Source organism: Eumetopias jubatus, unplaced genomic scaffold, assembly GCF_037043125.1.
Source record: "Eumetopias jubatus isolate StellerSeaLion01/CBP00866 unplaced genomic scaffold, mEumJub1_p1.0 scaffold_4, whole genome shotgun sequence".
NCBI classification, from domain to species: domain Eukaryota; kingdom Metazoa; phylum Chordata; class Mammalia; order Carnivora; family Otariidae; genus Eumetopias; species Eumetopias jubatus.
In genome coordinates, this window is record NW_028274810.1 from 106,884,249 (window position 1) to 106,912,076 (window position 27,828).

General features: G+C 53.0%; 1 protein-coding gene across 17 annotated transcripts; it reads left to right on the forward strand.

Annotated features, from left to right (window-relative positions):
- Nucleotides 1–1,566: 1,566 nt before the first annotated feature.
- CUNH1orf159 (chromosome unknown C1orf159 homolog) lies at nucleotides 1,567–26,729 on the forward strand. 17 transcript variants are annotated; one of them, XR_015768032.1, is made up of 13 exons: nucleotides 1,586–1,619; nucleotides 2,676–2,798; nucleotides 15,378–15,478; nucleotides 15,542–15,648; nucleotides 17,762–17,837; nucleotides 20,534–20,695; nucleotides 20,995–21,060; nucleotides 22,057–22,122; nucleotides 22,625–22,759; nucleotides 23,968–23,993; nucleotides 24,092–24,122; nucleotides 24,801–24,939; nucleotides 25,514–25,600. XR_015768032.1 is itself a non-coding variant. In XM_088022666.1 (13 exons), the coding sequence occupies exons 2-12, from the start codon at nucleotides 2,761–2,763 to the stop codon at nucleotides 25,278–25,280; spliced, it is 909 nt and encodes a 302-aa protein (XP_087878792.1). In that variant the 5' UTR covers nucleotides 1,586–1,619; nucleotides 2,676–2,760; the 3' UTR covers nucleotides 25,281–25,305; nucleotides 25,514–25,597. The 17 variants fall into 17 exon arrangements, 15 of the variants coding, with proteins under 15 accessions (XP_087878799.1, XP_027964230.1, XP_087878792.1 ...); XR_015768031.1 differs by lacking the exon at nucleotides 25,514–25,600 and adding an exon at nucleotides 25,180–25,265; XM_088022666.1 differs by lacking the exon at nucleotides 24,801–24,939 and adding an exon at nucleotides 25,180–25,305 and having other exon boundaries at nucleotides 25,514–25,597.
- Nucleotides 26,730–27,828: the final 1,099 nt, after the last annotated feature.

Consider the following 27,828-nt stretch of genomic DNA (forward strand, 5'->3'; position numbering starts at 1 on the left):
AGAGCCTGAGACCACACTCGTGGAAATTCCACGAGCCACGGTGTCATCCTGTTGGGACAAAGCCAAGCCTAGGTTGCTAGACAGCTCAGTCACCTACATAGACCCCGGGGACTTTGGAACTAATTGTGGGGAGCATTCACAGCCCCCTCCCCATCCATGAGGCCTCATGGCTCCGGGCGTAGTTCCGTGTGAAGATAACCCGTCTGACCGGCCCCGCCAGCTCAGAGGAACCCAGGTCACACCTGTCTCCTTCCCATCCATCCCTATTGATACGGAAGTGCCAAGTGCAGGTGAGACCTGAAAAGCCTGTGTCAAAGCCCGTGCTGAAGGGTCTGCTCAGGCACCTCCTTGTGCTGGGCTCTGGCTGCCCTTTCTGGTTCAGGCCAAGGTCACAGATCTCTCTGCTCACTTGCAGGCCCTCGAGGACGGCCAGCGCCAGCCCCACGGCACCGAAAGCGGCCGCTCTTTACTCACAATGACACCCCCTGAGCGCACCCAGCGCCCGTGCCTGTCTGCGGAGCTCCGCGGGGCCAGCGCGTCCCCGGGAAGGTGTCCCCGCGCCGGACACGCAGGGAGGGGTGCGCAGTCGTACTCTCCGTTCTCTGGCGCCCACGCGGTGCTGACAGGCCAGCCCTGCTGCGGGCCGGGCACCGGGCACCCTAGTCCATCCCGACCCCACCCCGCGGGAAAAGCTGCCCCGGGTCTCCGAAGTGGCAGAGCCGGTCGGCAAGGGGAGCCAAGGCCGCAGCTTCCTTCCCAGGGCCCCACACCGACGCTTCCGCGAACAGCGACCGCTGCGCGCTCCTCGCTGGGACGCAGCGCTGGCCTCTCGCGCAGGCAGCCAGGGTCTGGGGTCGCCGGGGGACGCCCCGGGCCTGAGGCGGGCCGCTAGGTTTCGCGGCCGGCTTCTGAGACACGCCTCGCCTCCCGGAGGGGTTTCCGCTCTGCCGGGGGTAGGGGCTTCCTCCCCAGGCACATGGTGAAGCGGCCCCGTCCTCTAACACCGAGAGGGAGACCTCGCACCGCCGCAAACGGGGACTTTCCACCCGCGCCTACAGCCAGCAGAACGCGATAAACGCCGTGGCCTCGGCGCGGGCCTGCGCTCTTCTTTCCCAGGCTGAAGCCCCGGTTATATCCGGGGCACCCCCGCCCCGCGCCGGGCAGCGCGCCGTCCCTGACTCCGGGCGCCCGTCCGGGCTGACGCCGCGCGGCCGGGAACACCGCCTTTCGGGCGCCGCCCCCTGCTGGCCAGCGCGCCCCGGCTTCCCGGGCTCCCAGCAACGCCAAGGCCGGCCGGCGCGCGTGGGCTCCTGGGGAGCGTGGCTCTTCCCCTCCCCAGCTTGGTCTGCGGCCCCGCTCTCAGGGCCGAGGCGCCCTCGCCTACACTTCCTAGGTTGCTCCGCGCGCGCCTCCCACGGCCTCGCGAGAACCCTGTGCCGGAACTCCTCTGGAGAGAGGGTTTTTTTCTCGCGGGGACCGCCGGGAGTTGTAGTTTGAAGCTGGGAGTCGCGCGGCCTGGTACCGGGGTTGAGGTGGCAGAGAGACTACAAATCCCAGGGAGCGCGGCGCGACCGCCCGGAGGGCGGGGGGTACGAAAGAGGAACGCGAAGGGCGCCGGGGTGAGTGAGGGGCCGGGGGCGGGCGCGCGGGCGGCCGGGGCCGGGGGCGGACCGGGGGCGGACCGGGGGCGGGGGCAGGGCCTCGCGGGGCGGCCTTGGGGGCGCGGACGCCGGGGCCGGGCGGTCTCGGACGCGGCGCGGGGCTCGGAGCCGGCACAAAGGTCCGCGGGGACCCGGCTCGCCTCGGGCCACCGAACGTCCCGCAGGCGCAGCCGCTGGGAGAGCCCGTCGGTCGCCAGGCCCAGGAACGCCCCCGCGTCCCCGAAGCCGCGGAGCCCGGAGGCCTCGCCCTCAGGCCCGAGCCCGGGCGGGGCGAGCGGGAGGCCCCCGGATGCCCTGGAAGCCCTCTCCCTTGGGGTGTCGGCTTATGAGTCCGTTTATCGCCGTGAAGTAGTCAAGGTTGAGGCGTAACGTGGGTTTTCAAGGAGCGTGTCGTCACCGTAACTGTCTGCTATGTTAGTTCCGGTAGAATTTAAGACCAGGGCGTTTGGATGCATTTGGATATGGCTTTTCAAGGGTTTCAAGGAATAGCATTTTGGCAAATGCAACTTCTCCCCCAAAGAACTGTTTTGTGATCCTTCTTAACCGCTTCGTCCTGTTAAATTCGAAGGTGTCAAACTTGGCCCCGTTTTTTGTTTTGTTTTTCGTAGTACGACTGCGCTCTGCGGAGAAGGCTGACTTGGGGCTCCGTCCTTCTCGTGGTTTTTAACCCCGGGGAGCCCTGGAAGAGGCCCGGGCTGGGGGGGTTTAATAGCGCACCTGGATTGTTCCCGTCCCACTCCCGGCTGAGAGCCACTGGGGAGTAGTCTGTGTTCAGCCAGAATCTTAATGGCCACATTGTCTTCAGAAGTTCCTAAAAGGAAATAAAATCTGAATTATCCGGAAAGTTTGTTTTCCTGGCACATACACACTCCCACCCCGGTCCTGGTATATTCCTCCCCAAAGCAGAGCGAACAGATGTCTTGGTGGGTGATCACCTGAGTGGGCTGGTGCACAGGCAGCGCCCCGGCACCCCAAAGGCACCTCCCAACCCTTCACTTACTCTTGTACTTCAAGGTGAGCTGTGATTTGTCATCTGACTCATTGGAAGAATGACTTTAGTCACCGTAGCACTGAGAATTCCGCATCCCCAAGGCCAAGGATGCCTTTGAGTGGTTTTCCAGCATGCAGACCCCTCAGGTAGGCTCCGGGGGTGCACACCCCTCTCAGGTGTGTGGAGGCCACACGGTGGTGGGCAGTGGGTGCCCACGTGCCGTTCCTGGCATCTGCCATACATGTCAGCTGGCTGGGATGTTTCCTTTACGTCCAGTCAAGTCATCACCATTTATTTTCCATCCCAGCATGAGATGGGATTTTTAGATCGAGAAGCATGTTCCTATTTTTTTCCTGAGAGTCAGATTCCATGTCTGCTTCCTTTGCTTGCTGAGAAAATAACCAGCAGTACCTCCTTTGATGGGGGGAGGTCCAGTGGGCCTGTGTCGTGCTCCCATCAGTGCGTCAGACCCAGAGCTGAGGACCAGCCGTCCCCCGCTCTCCTGTCCAGCCACAGCTGCCTGAAGGCTGGGGGCCAGGGCTGCAGTGAATGTTTGTGTGGTCACTCGGGCAAGGCTTCCGGCTGGAGGGCCTGTTTACAAGGTTGTCCTGTCAGCAGTAACCCCTTATTTACCCACCACACATAATTCCACCCAGGTACGGGGCGCCTGGGTGACTCAGTCGTTGGGCGTCTGCCTTCGGCTCGGGTCATGGTCCCAGGGTCCTGGGATCGAGCCCCACATCGGGCTCCCTGCTCGGCGGGAAGCCTGCTTCTCCGTCTCCCACTCCCCCTGCTTGTGTTCCCTCTCTCGCTGTGTCTCTCTCTGTCACATAAATAAATAAAATCTTAAAAAAAAAAAAAATTCCACCCGGGTAACCAGGATGCATTACTTGTTTAGAATCACAGCAACCTGGAGGCTTTATTTCTTCATTGAAACCAATTCTAAGGAAAAAGGAATTGTGAGACAACATATAGTACAATTTAAATTCTCACCAAATTTTTCATTACCATGTAGGAATATTTTTACCCAATTATTTAACTTTTTGGCTCCAGGACGATTTTCAAAATGAATCCCACCTATTCAGTTATTGAGGTGTGATTCACATGCAGTGAAATGCATAGGTCCAGTTTGGCCAATTTTGACAAATGCATCCAGCTATGTAACCTGCACACCTGTCATGATAGAAAACATTTCTGTCATCCCTGAAAGGTCCCTTGTGTTGTGGGCTGAATGGTCGTGTCCCCCAAATCCGTAGGTTGGAACCCTAACTCCCAGTGTTTTGATCTTTGGAGGAGTCTTTGGGAGGTGGTTATGGTTACATGAGGTCATGAGGATGGGCCACATGGTGGGATTAGTGCCTTTATGAGAAGAGAGAGAGCAGTCTGCTCACAGGCCCAGGGAAGGGCTATGGGACGCAGCAAGCAGGCACCACCTGCAAGCCGGGAGCAGCCCACGCCAGACAGAGTCTCTGGAATCTCCCCGCACCTGGACGTCTTGGCCTCAGACCCTGGGTGTTGCTGTGTTGGCACTCCTGGGATGTGCCACCGTGCGCTTATAAGTCCTGTGATGGCACTTGGTGGGGTTTCTTGGGTTTGGTTTGTGTGACTAAAGAGGTTATGGACAGTCTTGTACACATTTTCTGTGGGTGTGTTTTCCTTTCTCTTGGGAAAATCCCTGAGAGTGACCCTGCAGAGCAGTGTTTTCATGGTGGCTTTAATTTGCATTTCCTAGAGCTTAGTGATGCTGAGCACTTTTCCACCTGTCACCATTCATACCTCTTTTCTGAAATGTCCAATCAAGTCTTTTGTCCTTTTTTAAAATTATCAAGTTGTAAAAGCCCTTTTTATCTTCTGGATACATGGCTTGTCAGATACATATTGCAAATATTATCTCCCATTCTTTGACTTGCTTATTCATTTTATTAATGGTATATTTTAGAAATGCACTTAAAATTTTTTGGAGTAGTATTAGAGTTACAGAAAAGTGGCAGAGATGGCCGGTTTTCCCTCATACCGACATTTAGGTAACCACGGTGCATTTGTGGAAACTGAGAAACAGCAGTGCTGTGTTCCTGCTGTCTACACTGCAGATGTGAGATTTCACTCGGTTTGCCAACATCCCTGTCCAGGTCCCACACCGCGCTGAGTGTCACAGCTCCTTTGTTCCCTGTGGGGTGGCCTGCTGTCTCGGACTCTCTTACTTTTTCATGACCCTGACTGTTTTGAGGAGGACTGCAGAGCTGTTGTGTCGCATGTCCCTCCTTTTGGGTTTGTCTGCTGTGTTTTCTGGTGCTTCCGGTGGTGTCGTGGGCTTGGGAGAGAACAGCCCAGCGGTGGTGAGGTGGCCCTCTCATCACATGCTGTCGGGGGTGCTGGCCTCTGTAAGACAGCACGGGGCACGTGGGCCTGGCCACCTGGTCCAGGTGGTGCGTGCCAGGTGTCTCCTCGCTCCCTCCTGCTTCTCTGGTGGCCGCTCAGTGAGGCAGTCGCCCTGCAGGGGGTGGGAATGAGCGGGGCCCCCCGCGGTGTGGGGGTGGCAGGGGAGGTCCACTGTATGGTTTGGAATTCTGTAAGGAGGCTTTCTCTGTCCCCCATGTGTGGATTTGTCGGTCGTTTCCTTCCGTCAGCTGGGGCTCCTGGATGTTGGTCGTGTACTTTGGGTCCGATCCAGCCCTGCGTGGTTTTGCTGCGCACACTGTTGGGAGCTCTTTCATTTGTTTGTTTTGGGGGCACTTCCTTTCTTGTTGGCGCTTCCAGATGCTCCAGGTTCATCTTGTGTGCCTGCCTCCGCCCTGAAATCAGCCATTTCTCCAAGGAGCCCTGGTTTCTTTCATTGGAGGATGGTGTTTAGGAGCTGGGATCTGGGCACTGGTGTCCGGGCCTGAGGTCCTCCCGGTGGGCGGGGCTAGATGACGTGTGTGTCTGTAACCTGTAATCTGTAACATGCTTATTTGTAACCTTCCTGTCAGAACCTACTTCCCACCATCCACTGTCCATTTTCTTTTCTTTTCTTTCTTTTTTTCTTCCTTTCCTTTCCTTTCCTTTTTTTTTTAACTGAGGGAGAGAGCGGTGGGGGGTAGGAGGCAGAGGGAGGGAGAGAATCCCAAGCAGGCTCTACACCCCACACGGGGCTTGATTCCAGGACTCTGAGACCACGGCCTGGGAAACCAAGGTTGGATGCTTAACCAACTGTACCACCGAGGCACCCCCCCCCCACTATCCATTTTCATATCTGTCCAGCCCAGCCCCAGTGTGCACATAAAGCAGTTTCAGAATTGTTCGCCCACATTCCATCCCCACAAGAGACAAATTTATCAACTAGAGTACAGTGTTTATGTGTGGTTCTTTCTATCTTTAGCCTCCCAAACATCATTTTCCAGAGGTGCTGAGGTCAGCTCCTTCTTTCCCACCCCCTTCAGTGTGTTCATGTCATACACTTCTGACACAGTTAAAATTAGTGGTCACAGTCTGTGTTTCATCTTGAGATCCCTGACATTCTGTTTAATTTTTTTTTGCATACATTATACTTTATTCTCTGTGCTATATGCTTCTATGGGTTTTGAAAAATGCATAGTCGTGTATCCACCATAATGGTATATTTTGATGAGACGTTTTTGATATTGATAAAGTTTAATTTATGAATTGGTTTTCTTTTTCAGTTCATGCTTTCAGTGTCCTTTCTAAAAGTCTTTGCCTAAGCAAGTCACAAAGATATTCTCCTGTATTTTCTTCCAGAAGCTTTATAGATTTTGTTTTTGCATTTAGCTTCATGATCCATCTCTAATTTTTTCGTATGATCTGAGTCTAGTTTTTATTCCATGTGAGTAGCCAGTTGTCTGGCACCATTTGTTGAAAAACTATTTTTCTCCATTGAATTGCTTTGGCATCTTGTCAAAAATCATCTATGTTATTTCTGGATTCTCTGTTTTGTTACATAGATCTGTTTATACTCTCATCAATCCAACTGTCTTGTGACTTTATAAGTCTTCAAGTAAGGTCATGTAAATCCTCCATCTTCTTTTTAAAAACTGCTTTGGCTCTCCTAGGTTCTGAGCATTTTCTTATACATTTTAGAAACAGCTTGTGAAAAAATAAAAAGAATCAGCTTGTGAATTTCTCAAAACAAAAGGCTTCTGTAATTTTGATTGGTATTGAGTTAAGTATAAGATCATGTAGGGACAATTTACATCTTAATAATATTGAATTCTCTAGTCTACTGACATGGATTAATGGATATTTCCATTACATATAAAATGGTGTATGTAATATATGCCATTATGGTATGTCTTTCCCTTATTTAGATCTTGAATTTCAGTAGTGTTTTATAGTGTTCAGTATACAGGTCTTACATATATATATTTTTTTAAAGCAGGGGAGAAGGGGAGGGGCAGAGGGGAAGGGAGAAGCTGACTCCCTGCTGAGCAGGGAGCCCAACGTAGGACTCACGAGACTCGACCCCAGGACCATGAGATCACGACCTGAGCCAAAGGCAAATGCTTAACTGACTGAGCCACCCAGGCGCCCCAGGTCTTACATATTTTAAAATAAACTTATCCCCAGGAACTAGCAAATTATGTTTTTGAATGCCACTGTAAATATTTAAGTTTCATTTTCCAATTAGTTGTTACAATTAGTAGAAATAACAATTGATTTGTATATTGACTTTATATTCTTGGAACATTGCTAAATTCACTCATAAATTATACTAGTTTTTTCCTGTAGGTTTCTTAGGATTCTCCATGTAAATAGTCATGCCATCTGCACAGAGACAGTTTCTTGGTTTTCTCTCCTTATTGCATTGGCTAGCACCTATAGGACAACATTGAATAGAAATGCTAAGATTGGATAGCCTTGATTTCTTCAATCTTTAGGGGGAAATGTTCTATACTTCATTGTTAGTATGATGTTAGCCACAGGTTTTTTTTTTTTTAAAGATTTTATTTATTTATTTGAGAGACAGAGAGAAAGAGAGAGAGAAAGCACATGAGAAGGGGGGAGGGTCAGAGGGAGAAGCAGACTCCCTGCTGAGCAGGGAGCCCGATGCGGGACTTGATCCAGGGACTCCAGGATCATGACCTGAGCCGAAGGCGGTCACTTAACCAACTGAGCCACCCAGGTGCCCCTAGCCACAGATTTTTTTATAGATGTCTTTTATCAGGTTTGCTGTATTTCCTTCTATTTTTAGTTTGCTGAGAGTTTTTAGCATTAACTTTCTTCAGAGGAATATAATCAAATCTAGAGTCTCCACAACATAACATTTGCAGTTTATAGGATACAACCCAAAATTACTGAACACATGAAGAACCACAATAATATGAGCCATTCTCAAGGGAAAAGATAATCAGTAGATGCTAATTATATTATGACCCAGGTGCTGGATGATCAAACACACACTTTTTTTTTTTCAATTTTTTATTTACATTCTAGTTAGTTAACATACAGTACAATATTGGTTTCAGGAGTAGAATTTGGTGGCTCATCACCAAATACAGCACCCAGTGCTCATCGTAACAAGTGCCCTCCTTAATACCCATTCCCCATCTAGCCCATTCCCCACCCACCTCCCTCCACCAACCCTCAGTTTGTTCTCTCGTTAAGAGTCTCTTATGGTTTGTTTCTCTCTCTTTTTTCCCCTCTCCCATATGTTTCTATGTTTTGTTTCTTAAATTCCACACGGGTAAAATCATATGGTATTTGTCTTTCCTCTGACTGACTTATTTTGCTTAGCATAATACATTCTAGCTCCATCCATGTCATTGCGAATGGCAAAATTTCATTCTTTTTGATGGCTGAGTAATATCCTATTGTATATACACCACATCTTTATCCATTCATCAGCTGATGGATGTTTGGGCTCTTTTCATAGTTTGTCTATTGTTGATAATGCTGCTATAATATCAGAGTGCATGTATCCCTTTGAATCTGTATTTTTGTATGCTTTGGGTAAATAGTCGTCCAATTTCTAGGTCATAGGGCAGTTCTATTTTTAACTTTTTAAAAAAAGATTTATTTATTTATTCAAGGGGGAGAGGGGCAGAGGGAGAGAGAGAATCTCAAGCAGACCCCCCTGAGCATTAAGCCCAACACGGGGCTCGATCTCATGACCCATGAGATCATGACCTGAGCCAAAACTACAAGTCAGATGCTTAACCAGCTGAGCCACCCAGGCCTCCCGCTATTTTTAACTTTTTGAGGAACCTCCATACTGTTTTCCAGAGTGGTTGCACCAGCTTGCATTCCCACCAACAGTGTAGGAGGGTTCCCCTTTCTCTGCATCCTCGCCAACATCTGTTGTTTCTTGACGTTAATTTTAGCCATTCTGACTGGTGTGAGGTGGGATCTCATTGTGGTTTTGATTTGTATTTCCCTGATGATGAGTGATGTTGAGTATTTTCATGTGTCTGTTGGCCATCTGGGTGTCTTCTTTGGAAAAATGTGTGTTCATGTCTTCTGCCCATTTCTTAACTGGATTCTTTGTTTTTGGGGTGTTGAGTTTGATTAAGTTCTTTATAGATTTTGGTCAAACACTTTAAAGCAGACTTAATAACTATATTCAGTGAGGTAAAGGAAAATACACTCATCATGAACAAAAATATAGGAAATCTCTGTGAGGAGATAATATATATATACACACGTGCACGTGCGCACACACACACACACTTTTTTTTTTAAAGATTTTATTTATTTTTTTGACAGAGAGAGAGAGCACAAGTAGGCAGAGTGGCAGGCAGATGGAGAGGGAGAAACAGGCTCTCCGCTGAGCAGGGAGCCGGATGTGGGGCTCGATCCCAAGATCCCAGGATCATGACCTGAGCCGAAGGCAGCCGCTTAACAGACTGAGCCACCCAGGTGCCCCCACACACATACTTTTAATTAGCCAGATGGAAATTTGAGAACTGAAAAACATAGCATCTGAAATGAGAACTTTACTGAATGGTCATAGTGGGAGTGACAGGAAATAGTTGGTGACATCAAAGATTAATAGAAATGATCTAGTCTAAAGGAAAAAGGGGGATTGATTGGGGTAAATGTCTAGCACATGGGTAATTATAGACTCCAGAAGGAGAGGAGAGACACATAGTGGGGCAGAAGAAATACATGAAGAAATAATGACTAAAACCTTTCCAAATTTGGTGAAAGACATATAGGGTAAATATGAATAAAGTCATACTTAGACACATCATTTTCAAATTAATGAAAACTCAAGATTAACTTTGAAAATCTTGAAAGCAGCGAAAAGCAATGGATCACGTACAGTATAGCATTGTAAAGTCTGTGAATCGGGGACCATGGAGGTGAGAGGCGAGCGGGGCTGCACCCTAAAATACTAAACGAATCCTGTACCCTCTTAGAGTGAATGCTAAGTAAAAGTGTTTTCAGAGAAAGAGAAACTGATAAAATTTGTTGCCATCAAGTGCGCACTGCTAAAAATGCTAAAGAAGTTTTTGTAGACTGCAGGTGAGTACCGAAGTGAAATTCAGATTTTATGAATGAGTGACGATCATCAAGAACAGTACGTATCTGGGGGAGATGTTTTCTTTCAAGTGCTTGTGTTTTGAAAAATTCAAACATTTCTTGTGTATGTAATGTATGCAGATGTAATAGGTATGACCATTGTAGCACAAAGAATAGTAAAGGAGACATGAAACTATAGAGTTTCAAGGCTTCTACATGTTAGAAGAAGCAGTGCCATATTCTAAGTAGGCTATGAAAAAGAGAGGGTGTATATTGCAATCTCTAGAGCAACAGTTATAAAAATATGCAAAGAAGTATAACCAAAGAACCAAAAGATAAATTGAAAGGGAATTTTTAAAATAAATAATATAAAATAAAGCAGGAAAGAGAGAACAGAGGGCCAAAATACCAGAGAGGCCAAAAGAAAACAATAGTAGCCCTAAATCCACCCATAGTGCCCTTGGACATTTGCCAAAGCCCATCTATACAACGTCAAGGGTGACCATAGTGTAAATATGGACTTTGGGTGACAGTGGTGTGTCACTATAGGTTCACTGATTATAACAAACGTACAGGATGTTGGAGGGGGCTCTGCTTGTGTGGGGGGGTATGGGAACTCTTACTTCCTGCTCAGTTTTGCTGTGAACCTGAAACTGCTCTAAAAATATTTTGTATATTATAAGCACCTGGATGGCTCAGTCAGTTGAGCATCCAACTTGGTTTCAGCTCAGGTCATGATCTCAGGGTCCTGGGGTCAAGCCCTGAGTTGGGCTCTGTGCTCAGTGGGGAGTCTGCTTGAAGATTCTCTCCCTCTCCCTCTGCCCTTCCCCCTGTGCTTGCTTGCTCACTCTCTCTCAAGTAAATAAATAAATCTTTAAAAAATATAAAAATATTGTATATATTAAGACAAAACAAAACAGAGGGACAAGTAGAAAACAAGTAATAAAATGGTAGACCTAAGTCTAACCATAGTGATAATTACATAAATGTTAATGGACCAAACTCTCCAATTAAAAGACAGAGATTGTCACAATGAATAAATAAGACCTACTGCATACTGTATATAGGAGATTCACTTTAAATATAAAAAACACAGGTTGAAAATAAGATATATAGATGCAAAATATATCTGTAGATCTAAGATCTATCCATCTATCTATCTTGCAAACAGTGAACATAAGAAGATTGGAGTAGCTGTATTTATATCAGATAAAATAGATTTCAGGAGGTTGAGTATTACCAAAGATAAAGAGGAAATGTCTAATGATAAAAGGCTCGTTTCATCAAGAAGACTTATCAATTATAAATGTGTCTAATAACAGAGCCTCGAAATAAATGAAGCAAAATTGACAGAACTAGAGAGATAATTAGGCAGTTCCACAATTATAATAAGAGATTTTAACATCTCTTTCTCCCACCAAATATTAGAACAAAACCCCAAAAGAAATTAGTAAAGACATAGAGGATCTGAACACTACTCTCAGGCATCCTGACCTAATTGCTATTTGTAGAAAGCTACACCCATCAAAGCAGAATACAAATTCCTACTAAGTGCATATTGTACATTCTCTAACATAGACCAAGTGCTGTGCCCTAAAACAAGTTTCAAAAAAAACTAAAGAAGTAAAGCCGGATTTTTTTGCAGATGACATAATTATTTATGTAGAATATCCTAAGAAATCTACAAAAAGTGCTAGAACTATCAAGTGAATTTCATAAAATTTCAGAAACTAAGACTAATAGACAAATTTTAATTGTATTTTTATGTACTGGCAGCAGACTATTGGAAAATGAAATTAGAAATTCAGTTCTATTTACAATAATACCAAAAAATAAAATATTTAGTAATAAGTTTAACAAACTTATTTGTTGAGTAGTCTGAGCTTGTGTATAGGACTGGCTTGTGCAGAACCCCTTTCTGCTCGGGACCACCTCTTCACTGCAAACTTCAGAAGACAGCTGAAGGGAAAACTTGAAGAAATGGGAAGTGATAGCACATTCATAGATTGGAAGACTCAATATTGTTAAAATGTTGATTATCCCAGCCAAAATTCCAGCAGGCTTTTTTTTTTTTTTAAAGATTTTATTTATTTATTTGACAGAGAGACAGAGAGAGAGAGAGAGAGAGCACAAGCAGGCAGAGCGGCCCGGAGTGGGAGAGGGAGAAGCAGGCTTCCCGCTGAGCAGGGAGCCTGATGCGGGGCTCGATCCCAGGACCCTGGGATCACGAACTGAGCCGAAGGCAGATACTCAACCGACTGAGCCACCCAGGAGCCCCAGCCCGGCAGGCTCTTTTGTAGAAACTGGGAAAGTGGTTCTAAAATATGGAAATGCACATAACCTAGACTTGACAGCAATTAAACAAAGCAAAGCTTATGCTACCAGTTTTCAAGATTTCAGTAAAGCTTTAGTAATTGAGACTGTGATGTTGGTGAAGGGTAGACACATAGGTGAGTGGAGCAGAACAGAAAGTCTGGAAATAGACCCACACACATACACTCAGTTGATTTTCAACAAAGATGTCATGATAACACGAAAAGGAAAGTCTTAACAGTGCTACAACTCCTGGACATGCATATGGAAAAAATAAACTTTGATCTTTACTTCATACCATATACAAAAGTAACTCAAAGTGTAAAAGCTAAAACTCTAAAACTTCTAGAATAAAACATAGGAATGACCATGAGGTCAAGGCAGAGATTAACCCTAGGACACAAAAAAGCAAGAATCATAAAAGAAAAAATTGATGGGTTTGATTTTATCAAGTGAAAACACTTACTCTTCTGGATACTCATGTGAAAATGGAAAGGCAAGTCACAGATGGGAGAAAATATTTGCAAAATATTTATATCTGAAAAATGCATATATCTGACAAAGAACATGTGAAGAACTATTACAACTCAATAATAGAAAGCCAATTAAACAAAATGGGCAAATGATTGAAGAAGACATATAAACACATGAGAGCTAAGAGCCATCATTGATCATCAGGGAAATGCAAATTAAAGCAACAGTGGGTTACCACCGCGCACCCACGGATGCCATGCCAAGTGCCGGTGGGGGCGTGCTTGGGATCACCGCTGTGGGGGACAGATCGCAGGTTAGAAAGGTAAGTACACACTGACTTTGACCCAGTCGTTCCAGTCCTAAGTACCTACCCAAGAGAAATTAAACAAATGTCCAAACAAAGACACATAAACAAATGTCCACAGCAGGTTTATTTATAGCCATTAAAATCCAGAAACAATCCAGGCGTCCATCAGCAGGTGGGTGGGTAAAAGCAATGTTGTACACCCTCACCATGGAATTATCATTCAGCCATAAAAGGAATGAAGTGCAGATGAATCTAAGGATCATTAGTTCAAGTAGAAGGAGCCAGGCACAAAAGTGTATATACTGTATGGTTCATTTACGTAAAATTGTAGACAATGCAGGCTGATCTGCAGTGATAAAGAGCCTGTGGATGCATGAAACCAGGCTTGAGAGGACTGCAGAGGGGCTCAAGCTTCCTCTGCGGGTGACAGAGACATCCCGCACAGTGTCTGAATTCACTGAATGTGTGCTTTACATGGATGCAGTTTATTGTGTGTAAATTATACCCCAATAACATCGCCTAACTGGCAGATGAAAGTGTTGCTTAAAATCTGGGACTTCTGAGGGGCGCCTGGGTGGCTCAGTCTGCTAAGCATCTGCTTCTGCTCAGGGTCCTGGGATCAAGCCCCATGTTGGGCTCCCTGCTCGGTGGAGAGTCTGCCCCCCTCCCTCTCTGCCCCTCCCCAGACTTGTGCTCATGCTCTCTCTTCTCCCTCCCTCCCTCCCTCTGTCGCAAATAAATAAAATCTTTAAAAAAAAATCTTGGATTTCTGATTCCTGAATTGAAAGGGTAATTTATGACTTAATGTGACCGTGGGGATGCCTCTTAACACAGAGTGAGCTGAAGGGTCCGTGACTTTTAGGGTTTCCACAAGGCAGAGAGAGATGGGCTCTGCTGAGCACACATGGAATACACAAAAGGGAAAAGTTTTGATCACACCCTGTAGGTGAGGGTCAGCGTGTCTATGACGTCCGCAGTTGCTGTCCTAGAAAGGAGAAGGTGCGTTTTGAATAAAGCATGCATTTCAAATGGGATGGCATGAATAAGGGGTGGGGAGGGGGCTCATAACAAGGCCTCATAAGTTGTTCCTGCTTCTGCAGGGCTCCTAGCATGAAGTGTATAACAGGACAAAGCCCCAGCCCCTGTCCCAATATTGCTGTCATGCATGTGTCCCCTCCCCATGCTCGGAAGTCTGGGGCCCACAGCCTAAGGAGGCTGTCTGACATCCTCGGCAGTGGGGCTCATCCCCAGGACCCCCAGGCTGGAACTCTCCCACCACCTGGTCCTGCTGGTCCTGAGGCCAGATGAAGGAGTGGTTTCTCATTCCCCAGCCCAAAATGTGTTCCTTGCTGACCCACCTTGCCACCATGGAAGCTTCATCTCCAGGAACCTGAACAGGTTCCCTGAGTAACAGCTCTTTTTGTCCAGTAAGAAGTCTTTATAGAGGTGACTTTTATATGTCAAAATATTTAGCCAGCTGCATTTCGGACAGATAATTATGGTTACCATGTTGCATGTTAACAGAAATTTGTTTAAAACTTTAACAATTTACTGCAGGGTTTGTGCAGGTTAGTTTTCTCTGGTCACACTGGAAATGTGACAGCTTAAGTCCTAAATCACATGGGCTGCCGAGTTTTGAGTTTGCTAGTGTCAGGAAATGCACTTGCAATGTGTGGCGCTGTCTGCTGTTCCTTCTGCCTGTTACTCCATCAGAAGTCCTCTGCTCTGGGGTTTTCCTCAGTCGAGGCTTTAGATGGTACTTTTATCACCCAAGATGACATTGTTCCTGCAGTTTCCATGACAAGAGCAGGGTGAATAGTAGAAAATTATAAGGCTGAGGGTCCCTGACTGGCCTGTGTTGGCCCCAGAGGTGTTTCACTGCCTAGGTGTTCTGTCTCTTGGTGAAAATGCTTGAATTGGGGTTTTCCTAGGACAGAGCAAGATGGCAGATGGACAAGTCCCGTCCAAGCTCATGAGCAGAACCCCCTTCTGCTTCGTCCTTTCAGGAGGCAATGAATGGCTGAAAGCTTTGGAGGAAGGAGTAGTCCATCTAGATCCAGATCCAGATCCAGATGGGTTGAGCACAGACCCTCCAGTCCCTCAGCTCTGGGGGCTCCTTATGGTAAGTCAGTTGAGCCTACCAACAATGGGCCTCACCAACTGCCTTGATTTGCAGGCCTGGGACCAGGGATCTGCGGTTTCTTAGCAGCCCCGCCCTGCCAGCTAAGCCCTGGGCTCCGCCTCTGGATGTCTGCAGCTCCCATCCCAGAGGGCCAGGTAAGGGTCCTGCACCTCGGCCCCCACCTGGTGCCCTGGAAGGAGGCGCCCACATCTGCACAGTGCCCCTATCTGTTGCAGACCCTGTGTTCTGGAACATGGCGCTCCAGCGTGCCGTCCTCCTGGCAGGCCTTCTGGTGGAAGTTGCCAGCAAATCCTCAGAAAGTGTGGTAGGTGTCCGGTCACACAGCGGCGTGGGTGCCAGGAAGTAAAGTCAAAACCCTCTCTTCCCAGCCCCTCATGGAGGCAGTGGGCCCTTCACCTGGCAACCTTCGGGGGTCACCCTTGCCCTGGCCCCAGGGACAACCAACTGTGCCTGCTGTTGGGGTCAGGGAAACCTGTGCCTCACGGAGAAAAGCAAACACATGCCCCCCAACTGGCACCTGCTCTGTGACGTCCCCTAGAAGCTGCTTCTTCTCTTTGCCAAACTGAACCTGTTACTGTAGCTGGAAAAGGGTCTCCGCACAATTGCCCCCACTGGCACCGAGGGGAGCCTGCAAGCTGCCTGCCCAACTTGGGGTGGATGGAGACTGCGTGTCCAGGCAAGCAGCAGCATTAGGCAGGGTCTGCCGCAGGCCTCCTGTGGCCAGGTACCCTGGCTCTCCCAGGCCGCTGACACGGGTATGCTGTGCCCCGGCCATGCCCACATGCACCCAGCTGCACATCATCCAGGCCTTCCAGAGGGTGAGGCCTTCCAGCCGCTCTGCCTCTGCCAGGGTTGGGATGGGATGGCTGGAGTGTCCCTCGTGGGCTTGACCTCAGCCACGAACTGGCCTTGGACCCCTCCTGTGGTGGCACAGAGTGTCCATGCAGTTCCTTAGACACCCCTCACTGTTCACTGTGTTCTCGGCACAAGAAACAAAAGCTCGGCTGTGATAAACACACACTGAGCCAAGCTCCCATGGGAAGCCCCTCGAGTTTGGTCCTGTAAATGCCAGCACTTGGCACATCTGTTCCCCACTCAGTGCCCCCCCCCCCCCCCCCCCCGCATATGCACACAGCAGGCGTGAGTTCCTGCCCCACAACCTGCCCTGCTCTGGGCACTTCCTCTGCAGGGGCCCTGCTAGAAACCCCTTGTGGAGGGCAGCCACAGAACGCTGAGAAGAGCAACCAGGCAGGACCCGTGGGGTGACTGTTTTCTGGGGCACAAAGGGCAGACACGCCTCACCGGGGAGGCCATGGATGTCTGGGTTTATCTTCATATTTTATTACAGTCTAGAAAAACGTGTTTCCTTTTCCTGGGAAGGAGTCCACTTGTGGCGCTGGGGTAGGGTTTAGCACCTGTAATTGTTTAATTTTCAAAGCCACTGGCAAGTGGTGAGCAACATACAGGCACACGTCGTTCTCACAGCCTCTGTGCCACGTGTTGGTAATCTTCGCAACATTTCAGACTTTTTCATGACTATCCTATTTGTTAATGGTGACCTCTGATCAGTGATTATGACCCGCTGAAAGCTCAGGTGATGGTCAGCATTTTGTAGTGGTAAAGTATTTTAAATTAAGGCACGTACATTGTATTTTAGACACAATGCAATTATACACTTCAGAGACTATAGTATAAGCGTAACTTTTACATACACTGGAAAACAAAAAATTCACTTGATTAACTTTATCGTGTACTGGAACCGAATCCACAGTATCACTGAGGTATGCCTATAAATAATTTTTTGGATTGAAGTGCCCCACCCTATATCCACTTGTGTCCATGGGGCTGAGCAGCAGTAGCTCTGCCCCGAACCCAAGAGACCCACCTTCGGAAAGCGCCACAGCTCCTACTAGCTCCCAGGCGAGGCTGAGTGGTCAGGCAGGCAGGCAGGCAGGGGAGGGAAGTGGCTGCATAGACCGCCGAGCACCCACAGGCTGGCAAGTGTCCCCAGGACCACTCCCTCCCCCACCAGGCTGCCCCAGCCCAGTCCCCTGGTCAGAATCTCTGGGTGGGCCCCCAAGGGATCCCCCTTCCTGGCTTTTGGGAATCTGAGTGCTTAGGAACATGCTTGTGTTTATTCAGTCATCAAACACTCACTGGGCACATGAAGTTCTGTCCCGGGAAGTGTTCATGTGGTGTGACTGTGTCCTCACCTCGCTCTGGGTAAGCAAGAGATGGTCACCTGATTCGGAATTTTGTTTTTTTTTTGATTCGGAATTTAGAAGAGGCCAGGGCCATGGGCGTTGGGTCAAGCTTGTGAGGTACCCCTTCTGCGGATGCCATTCTCAGCCTGGCCTGCTTGTCCTGCCCGAGCCCCAGCTGTGGGGTCTGCAAACTCACTGCCCTCTCCCCTCTAGGGCCAGCAGCCTGAATGTTGTGTGGACGTGGTGGATGTCAACACCACCTGCGGGAGCACAAGCCTGTGTGGTCCAGGTAAGCTGCTTTGGCACCAGCCAACCTTGACCAGCCTTGGTGATGAGGACAGTGCTCTTGCGAACCCTGTGGGGGTCAACATAGCTGGTGTGAGCAGGCGGGCACACAGGCCCCTCGGGAAGGATGCTGGAGATGCCTGGGAGGTAGGCGAGGGGCTGGAAGAATGGGCAGAAGCAGCAGGAAAGTGACAGAACCCCATCTGAGCCTCCCTCCCGGCTGGCAGCCTGTCCGCCTCTTCTTGGGTGGAGGTGGGTAAGTCCACCTGGCCGTCGGTCTCTGGCAGTGAGTGTTTCTTTCCTCCTGCTGTGTGGGTGATCTCCATGTGGGGCCTTTGTGTCCTGCTTCTCAGGGAGAAAAAGGGAGGTCCAGGCCCTTCTTGCTCCTGCTGTTTTTTAAGAGTCTTTAGCTGGAAATATTTTTTTGTGTGAAGAGGCATATTCTGGTTTCCCTCGGTCCCCCATTTGAAACTTTACCCTCAGAAAGTTTTACATATTAAAAGCCAAGCTGCAAAGAGAATTGGGTTGGAAGTTGTGAGATAAGGGACCGGCAAAGGGGGAGAGAGGCGTAGATGGAACCAGAAGAAAAGAACAGGTCTGAGCACGCTGTCCTGCGCCTCACCGGAGGGGCCTGTAGTCCTGGCGGTGGTCAGTCCGGTGAAGCTGATGTGCAGGTGTCAGGAGCCGTTGTGGCAGGTGGGCCTCCCCGAGAGTGACGCCTCTGTGGTGGGAGCAGTCGGGTATTTAGTAAGAGGCATTTCTATGGAAACAAAAGAAAAACAAATGTTAATGGTTGCAGCAAATTTTAAGTCTAGTTTCTCAATCTAGAGGGCAGTCAGCTAAGTACCCTTCTAGATGTTGGACTCAACGCCCATTTAGGTGGAGTGAGGATGGCAGAGGCGGTGTCTGACAAATTCCGGGGTTGTGCTGCGAATGTGCCTGCTGAGGCCGTGGGGCTGCTTGTGAACTTTCTGAGAGGCCCACACGGGAACAGGCGTGAGGCTGTGTCCACACGTGAGGCGTCGAGGTGATTTCTCCGAAGTTCATACCCACACATCCAGCCTCCACTTGCAGGGCTTTGGGGAAAGGGCAGTTTTAGTTCTTAGTGATTCCAAGTCAGGAGGGTGGGAGGGAGGAAAGTGGAAATGTTAGTTTGAAGAGTCATAGCCAAATATTGGAAGAGACTGGAAGGTTTCAGGGGCCGGTGCAGCTTACAGGTAGGTAACAAAACCTCAGACACGAACAGGAGTGGAGTCTGATACCCACATAGATGCGTTACAGACACCGTCACCCCCACTTCTACCAAAGACGATCACAGCGAGACGTGAATTGGCTTTTAAAATAAGTCTAGCCTCACTAAATGTGGCCTGATCATCTACATAGTGCAGCAAGAATAGTGATTGACCATTCAGACTCTTTTTAAGTCTGCCTTGCTGGACCTTTCCACAAGGAATCTTAGATTGGACTCCCGAGGCCAGGAAGCCAAGCCAAGGACTCGCCATCAGCCCTAACCCTAATACGTGCAGATTTTGGTGAATCCCTCTCTTCTCAAGGTCCGAATACCCTCATTTCCTGGACTTCCCCATAAGTGACCTTCCTTGCTCACCTGTGAGGCTGGGAAGCCAGTAAGCCAGGTGTCAGGTGGTTTTTCAAAGGGGCTTCATAAAGTCAACCTTAGCTCCTTAGTCTTTCTGGTCACTGGTCCTGGCTCTCTAGCTGTCCCTTGTCCCCGCACACAACAGCCCAGCCCGGGGCCTCCCAGTTACCTTGGAGCCAGCCAGAGGGGTGCTTTTCGGGAGAACTGCTGCGCGGGCGCCGGGTGCATGCCAGGCCCCCCGGTTCCCAGGCCCCCTGGTGTGGTGCTAGGCCTGTCTGCCCACAGCGTCACAGGCACTGTCACTGGTCAGTCTTCGGGCCCTGCCGTCCCCTTGGTGTCCCTGCAGAAAGGCCTTCACCTCACAGTGACATTGTGTGTGGATTAAACATCAGTACAATTCATCATGAAGGACGTGTCCCTGGACACTGCCCCAGGGGCCAGCGCTAGCATTCAGGGCCAGCTCAGTACCTGCACTCAGTATTGATCGAGCATGTGTTTGCTCAGCCGCTGTGCTCTATGTTGGGGATGTGAAGAAGCAATAAAGGTTATAACACACAATTCCTGCCCTTAAGGGGTGCCCTGGCTTGTTGGCAAAACGGACCGTCTGCAAACCACTGGCCAGTGGGAGCTGCACTGCTCCCAGCGCCGGGGGAGCCTGGGGCTTTGGGCAGTGGCGTCAGTCTGGGACCTCCCCAGGGAAGGGGACGGCAGAGGGCAAGGGTCACAGCTGGGCTGGAGAGTAGTGCCCCTGAAGGGGGTGGCCGTGTCCCTGTGGCACCTGTGGAGGCAGGGTGAGGGTCCGGTGGTCAGGCTGCTGGGGTCCTCCCCGGAGCATGGGGCCGCGCACGGCACCTGCCTGCCTCGGGTTCCCTGCCTCTCCGACTGTTTTACAAGACGTCCAAGAAAGGATCCCACAGAGCCCCTGGGTGAGAGCTCGCTGCGGCTCCCGCCAAGTTTGTGTCTTTTTCTGAAATCAAACCTGCCCTTCCGTCCAGACTTCCAGAACGAGCTAATTAGCATTCTTGAGCGAATTCTCAATTTCACAAACTCAGGATATGGAAAAGCCCCCCGAAGGCAGAGCTGAGTCACTGTCTCCCGCACAGGCTGCTACAGGCACCGGAACGAGAACGGGAGCGTCAGCTGCGTCCGCTGCAGGAACAGCACCTTCAGCCCCCACTGCCGCGGCCGCCCCGTGGCCCCGCCCGCCAGGCCCACCTGGCCCGCTTCCCACCCAGGGGCCACGTCTCCAAGTTCAGGAGGAACGGGTGGGAGTTGCCCTTCTTGTCCCCACAGCAGCGGGCGGCCCACGGTTCCCTGGACCACCGTCCGTCGAGGGGATACCCCCCCACACCCGGCCCCCTCTCTCCCTGAGTCCTGGTGTCCATGTGGACGGCTGTGGGGTGAGGGCGGCTCTTGTCTCCAGGCCTCCTCCCTTTCTGGTTTCTGGCCCGTGATTCCCCACTGGGCTGCGTCTCTGGCTCCCTGGGAGTCTCAGCGGCGTCCCCGCGCGTGGTCCAGACCTGCCCGGGGAGCCGGCCGCACTGACGTCTCTGCTTCCCCACAGTCGCTGGCTGGGGCGCACAGTTCCCACTGAACAGGAGCACAGGAACGCCCGGGCAGCCAAATCTCGGTGAGTCTCTGGCTCACCAGTTGGGAGCAGGGCCTCTGCCCAGGTCCTGGTGGAGGAGGGGGCTATCATCTGCCATTCCCAGTGCACACAACCACTTATGCTGGCCTCAGTAGGGCCATAGCCACGGCCAAGGTCACACTGCACCCCAGGCAAGAGATGCATGGACAGGGACCCAGCCTGACCGCAGAGCAGGGCTGGTGGAGTCGGTGGCCCCCAGGCCGGGGCTTACTGGGCACAGGCAGGAGGCCCTCGCACATGCCCCTGAGCAGTTCTAGTGAGTGGAAATGCTCACAGCTGCACAGCTCACCCCTTGCCGCAGTCCTGGCCCACCCAGCACCTCGGTGCACGGGAACTTGGGACGTACGGTTGTCTGGAGATGGGAGGGTGCCCTGAGGCCCCCTGGCCCCCATCCCCTGAGGCTCTTCTGAGGATATAGGGCTCAGACTGCAAACACTGCTTGCCAGGCAGAAGAGCCCACCACACCGCCTGGTCCTCATGGGGAAGACACAGGGCCCACCTCCTGTGGACTCTGTCCTCAGCTTGCATCCCATCCTATCTGAGATGTGGTCCGCCAGCCACGGAGGCTTAGCTCCGCCACAGGGGCCACTGCAGTCAGGGAGCAGGACCGACCCCAGGAGTGGTCACCTCCTGTCAGGTGACCAGGTTGTGATGGGGGTTGTGTGTCCCCCAGACACTGGGCCTTCAGCAGAGGGCATGTTGGACCTGGACTGAGGGCTCCTGCTTTCTGCACAAGTTTCAGGACCAGAAGCATGTGGCCTTGTGCTGACCTGGAGCACCAAGGCCGGCCACCAGAGCAGCAGAGTTTTAGGGTGGGGTCAGCACAGACGGCCCCGACCTCCTGTGACACCATGCTGGGTCTGGCAGTGGGGGTACCGATGGAGGAAGACCGGCTAGTCTGGCTCTAGAGCCCATTTTCATTGTGGCAAACTTGGGTCAGGACACGCCAAATTAGCCGGAATTCATCCCCCCCTCTAGGTTCCAACGTAGCCATGGCCACACCTCCTGCCTGTGTCTCAGGGTCAGAAAGCCATCTCCCCACAGGTATCTAAGAGCACTTTCCCCACAATCACCATCCAGAGCCCCCAGCCATGGGCCCGCCAGCCCATCCTGACCCCGTGTAGGTAAAGATGGGCAAGCATCATGGTGCTAGGAAGGCCATCTAGGGGCAAGGAACGAGCTCCCACGAGGTGAGGGTGTAGTGGCAACCCCTGCCTCTGAGTTGAAGGTCTGACCTGGCATGCCAGGGATATGGGACCCCATAGTCTGTGCTGAGCCTTCAGGAGGGAGATGGGGACCCCAGGGCCTGCTGTTCTTAGGGGCTGGAATCTTGAGCCCCCTCGGTGCCCCACCTTCCTGTGACAAGCCGGAGGCCTAGGAAACTCGAGCACCTCAGACCCCACAGCCAGGTTCTGGGTCTGCGGGGCACCCGAGCCCTGAGTGTGGAACCCCGTGAGGGCCCAGGCATGTTCGGGGAGCAGGGGCCTGGGAGGTCCTCTGAGGCCCGCCCAGGCTTGCCACTGGCTGCCATGCACTCTGCTCACAGGGAGCCCTCAGGTGGCAGCCTCCCTCTTCCTGGGGACGCTCTTCGTCAGCTCTGGCCTCATCCTGTCTGTGGCTGGGTTCTTCTACCTGAAGCGCACCAGCAAACTCCCCAAGGTCTTCTACGGGAGAAACAAAGGTATTCCGGCCAGAAGGGTGCCGGCCAGTGCACACCCCCGGGGAGCCACGGGGACTGCCTGGGGGGCAATGGGGGCTGGGGCTGGGGTGCAAGACGCAGGCTGTGCAGCCGTGAAGACTCCTCACAAAACAACAGGAAGGGGACTGGGTTGCCATGTGGCTCTCGTGTCAAGAGTAAGAGGGGCGGCCACGTCCTAGGGAAGCTCCCGTGTGGATTCTGTGGGGCTCTCAGAGTAAAGGTGCTGGTGTGACTCCATCGTGGGGCATCCTGGCGGGGTTGCTGATGACGGGTGGGAGGGGGGTGGGGAGGAGATGACACCCCTGGTCTTGTGGCCGCCTGCCCGCAGCTCCCCTGCCCCCCTGGGAGTGGGGGTAGGCAGGCTGGTGCAGGGACCGTGGGGCCCCTGGCCACCCCGGCTTACCCTGGGCCTGGATGCCGGATCCGCCCCCCTCCGGAAGAGACGGGCATCACCCCTGCTGTGCCCTCGGGTGTGCCAGGCAGGTGGTCCGGCCACCAGATCGGACCCATCCGTGGACCGAGCTAGTGGGTGATTAGCCAGAGCCTCCTCACCTGGCCTCTGTGAGACCCCTGTCCACCCACCCGGAGCCAATGCTGGGTGCCTCGGTGGGGTTGTTAGAGCTCCCAGATCCTGACCCACGCCAGTCAGGGTGGGCCCTTCCGGGTCAGCTGTGGGGGGCTGCTCCTCAGCAGTGGCCACAGGGGTCCTGGTGTGTCAGTGCAGGGGCTGGGGCAGACCCACTCAGTGTCTCCTCCCGAACACCCCCAGAGCTGGGCTTGGTCAGCCTAGGTGGCCACCAAGAGTGCAGGGGTGCATAGCAACCTCCCCAGTGGAGGTCTCCCTGAGGCCTGCCCCCAATGCTGGGCCTCCCCTGGGGCTGAAGGCATGCTCTTGCCTGTTTTCCTGGTGGTGCTGGAGACCCAACAGCACTGTACCTTCTGAGGGCTGGCTTGTCGCTCTGCCAAAGGGCCTAGGACGGCGGCTCCCCCTGGGGTGCTTGGGGGCCCACCACCCCAAGAGCAGGTGGGAAATGTGGCAGGACAGACAGCTGGGCCCCGGGCACTGCTGGGCAGTCGGGGAGGTGGGACTGGGCTGAGCCTGGAGTGGGGGAAGAGCCTCTGCAGGCCCCGTGGACCCCCTCCCCAGGCGAGGGACCCCTGCCCCAGGTGACACCCGTGTTTGCCCGCAGCCCCTGCCCTGCAGCCTGGCGAAGCCGTAAGTAACCTGGAAGGATGGGCCAAGTGCCCCCGTGTCGTGGGCCTCTGTGCTGGGGGCCGCCCGCTGTTCTCACTGTGCCTTTTCTCCTTTTCAAGGCTGCCATGATTCCCCCGCCACAGCCCTCAGGTATGTCAGCCCTCATCTCAGGGTGAAAATTTCAAAATGATCTTGCCCGTGGGATCGGCCACTCTCCAGCGACACTGCAGGGCTGGGCTCTGCGGGCACCTGGCCCTGCAGCTCTTGGGACATGGGCCAGGTCCTCCCCCAGTCAACCACAGCTCTCCTGCCTTTTCCCATTTATTCCTTTCTGTTCCTGACATTTTATTCCTGACATGTTGAGTCTTTTGGGGGAGAATGAGAATCCCCCCAGCACAGCGTCTGGGGCCACCCCTGAAGCCTTCGCTTGGCCCTCACCAAGTCCCAGCTCTACCTGGGTGGTGGGTGTGGGGAGCAGGCTGGCCCAGGCATACGGCCTTCCCGTGGTCCCTCCTGAGTGGCTGGCACTTCAGTTTTGCTAGGTCAGGCGTGCCCCACCTCAGATGATTCCAGGAATAGGCGCCCATATCAACCCCGTTACAGATGACACCATGAGCACAGAGAGGTTAAGTGACTGGCCCATGGTTACACAGCTACAGGCCTTGGAGCAGGAGCCTCCTGGCCTCCCCAGTCTGTGTTGTTGCCACTGTGCAGAGGTCTGGAGTGGGGACAGGGGAACATGTCCCTCTTCTTTGGGGACAAAGAGCTTATTGGCCGAGGCTGGATCTGCTCTGTTCTGTAGAATACTTGTCTCTGATGTCTCTAAAGCAGTACCATCTACAAGCATCTTGAATTTCCCTGCATTGGTCTCCGAGGGCCGCCGTAACAAATGACCACAAACTGGGGGCTTGAAAACAACAGAAGTGTATTCTCTCACAGTCCAGGAGGCCAGAAGTCAGAAGTCAAGGTGGGGGTTGGGGGGCACTCCCTCCAGAGTCTCTAGGGGAGGGTCCTTCCTGCCTCCTCCGGCCTCTGGTGGGCTCGTGACCACACCACCCCAGTCTCTGCCCCCATCTTCACGTGGCTTCTCCCGGGTCTCCTCTCTCTGGCTCCCTCTTGTGAGGACGCTGGTCACTGGATTTAGGGCCCCCCAGATAATCCAGGAGGATCCTTAATCACATCTGCAAATACCCTTTTTCCAAGTAAGGTCGCATCTGCTGGCTCTGGGGCTTCAGACATGGACTCATTTGGGGGCCACCATCCAGCTCTGCTGTGCATCATGGGACCTGTTGCCTCTGTGTCTCTTGAGAGCAAGGCCCTCACCCAGGCCAAGGTGCTTGGGGTGCAGGGGCACCGAGTGTCTGCAATGAGTGGAGCATTCATCAGACACTCTCTGTGCACAAGCTGGGGCTCAGTGGGATCTCCTCCCCCGGACTGCTCCACACCCCACTCCCAGGAGCTCTGGGGAGGGCTGGGCCCTGGGGCCATCGCGCCTGTCCCCGGCCCCACTCTGACCCTGCCTGTCTCTGACCCTGTTTCAGTGCGGAAGCCGCGCTATGTCAGGCGCGAGCGGCCCTTGGACAGGGACACGGGCCCCACTGCCATCTCCTCGGTGGAGGCCCGGGTCAGCAACGTCTGACCCGGGGACCCACCCACAACTCTGCACACCGCCTTGGAGAGAACCCAGCACACAAAGGACAGGCACTGCCCAGCAAGGCCTCAGGACAGGTCTGGACACAGCCCCTGACTCAGCGTGACTATCTCCCAGCAGCAGGTGCTGCCCGAGGGTGCTTCTTCCCTCCCCACAGCTGCTCAGTGTGATGGACTGGGAGCCGCGTCCTTGAGCCAGGCTCGGGAGTGTGGCCAGGTGGGGTCTGGGCCCCTCGGGAGAGACCGCTCCCAGCGGCCAAGAGCCTACAAGGACTGCCGGGCTGCTCCATGCCCCTCCGCCTTTCCGAGCCCGCGGTGGGCAGACATCCCCCACCACCAGGCCGGTTGGCCTCCTGGCATCCCCTCCGGGACGGTGTCCAGACAAGGGGAGGCGTGGCATGAGCACCGGCCCCTCCGAGGGTGAGGGGCCCACAGGGCTGTCCTGTAGCCAAGACCCCCCACCCTCACTCCCCCAAGCCCAAGACCACACATTTCCAGGAGCTGCAGAGGCGAGGTTCCTGGTTTCTTACTGACTTCCGTCAGTTTTAAGCAGAAAAGCCAGAGAGACACTGCTTCCCTCCTCTGTCGCCTGCCCCTGACCCGCTCCCCACGTTGGGTCCAGGTGCTGCAGGTTCTCGTCCACCCGAGGAACGGACGCTGGCCTGAAGCTGTTGGAGATCAGGGCCGTGGCCGTCCAGGATCCCATTCGCCTGTGACTCCTGCCCGGCTAGCCTGGTCTCCACGGACCTGTGGAGGCTGTGCTGCCCGTGGTCCTGTCCCAGCTCCCGCAGGCCTGGAGACGCATCGCTGGCCCTGGCTGGTTACAGACAGACGGGGGTCCCCAAGAGAAAGGAGCACTCGTGGCCACCTCTCACGCACTGGGCCCGACACTGGCCTTCCCAGGTTCTCAGTCGGGACTGGTGTCTCTCCTTCAGCGTCCACATCCCAGGGGCCCGAGGCAGGCCCCGTGCCCCTTCCACACCGTGGTGCCTGTCCCAAGCATTCACAGTCTGCGCACACTTGAACCCACAGCTGGTCCAGCAGCGGAGAGGGGCGCATCAGCTTCAAATCGGTGTCAATAAACTATTCAGGGCTTTCCTCCCCCAACCTCCCCGCTCCAAGGTTCGTCTGTTCCTCGGGAAAGGTGAAGCCCCACCTGCCCTGCCGTGGGGGCGGCCCCGTCAGCCAGGCTGACGTGGGCTCGGTCACCTCACCAGGAGCAGTGATGCGCCCTCGTGGGTACCGTCTCTCGTTCGTCTGTCCCCTCGGTCGGAGGGGAAGGGGACCAAAGGGGAGGTGGGGAGACCAGGGTCCCCACCAGCTTCAGGGGCCACGGGGAAAGGGAGAGGGCACTCCGCTGCCGAGCTGTGCCCATCTGGGAGGCTGGGCTTGGGAGCCAGGGCAGAATGTGCAGGACCCTCCAGGTCCCCTTGGTTTCTGTATTCCCCGAGGTCAGGGGAGCCTCTCCCACCCTGTGGATCCTCGTGGGGAGGGAAGCACACATGGGAGGAGACTCCCTTGCCCCTGTTCCCACTTTGCACCAAGCCTGGCTGCTAATCTGGGGAACAAAACAAAATGCAGAGCCATGTTTGACCAGGAGAGCGGGTCCAGCCAGTCAGGCCCTGGAGGCCCAGGCCAGGCCCAGATGGGGGCCCCCGCACCCCAGGCCTTCTCCATCTCCTCCCACCCTGAGGTACAACCTGGAACCCTGGGGTTATTCCAACATCTCCCTGCCCCTCCCCCAGACTCCCCCAGCCCCCAGCCTCAGCTTTGCCCCACTTCTGGCAGCAAAGACAACTCTGATTTTGACCCTGCAGCCACCTCTGGCTCCCCCACTCGAGATGTGCTTCCCCTGACCTTCAGGCCTGGGGGGGGGGCCTGGTCTTTGGGGCCCTCAGCCCGCCAGGCTTCCCCCTGCCACTGGGCACCCCCTGGGCCTGGGTGCCACTGTCCTTTAGGCCCCCAGGTAGTGGGGAGTAGGGTCACGGGACTTCCCAGCCCCGGGACCCTGATGGGCCTTCAGGCTAGAAAGCATGTGAGTGGGTGCAGTGGGGCACAGGGGCACCTGAGCCGTTGTGGGGCGGCTGGTAGTGTCAGGCATCTACAGTGGGGCTCCATCCCGAGCTCCATCCTCAGCCACCCTCTTACCCGCACTCCAGCCCTCACGTAGGAGGCCAAACTGAGACCAATTTAGGGGGCCATCGGC

What these genes read in the sequence shown, in the direction of transcription:
- CUNH1orf159 (XM_028108415.2), top strand. Translation starts at nt 17,776, where the DNA reads ATGTTGTGTGGACGTGGTGGATGTCAACACCACCTGCGGGAGCACAAG. An exon ending in CACAAGCCTGTGTGGTCCAG is followed by an intron (nt 17,838 to 20,533) that starts GTAAGCTGCTTT and finishes TCTCCCGCACAG; the next exon opens with GCTGCTACAGGCACCGGAAC. An exon ending in AGGCCCTCACCCAGGCCAAG is followed by an intron (nt 25,306 to 25,513) that starts GTGCTTGGGGTG and finishes ACCCTGTTTCAG; the next exon opens with TGCGGAAGCCGCGCTATGTC.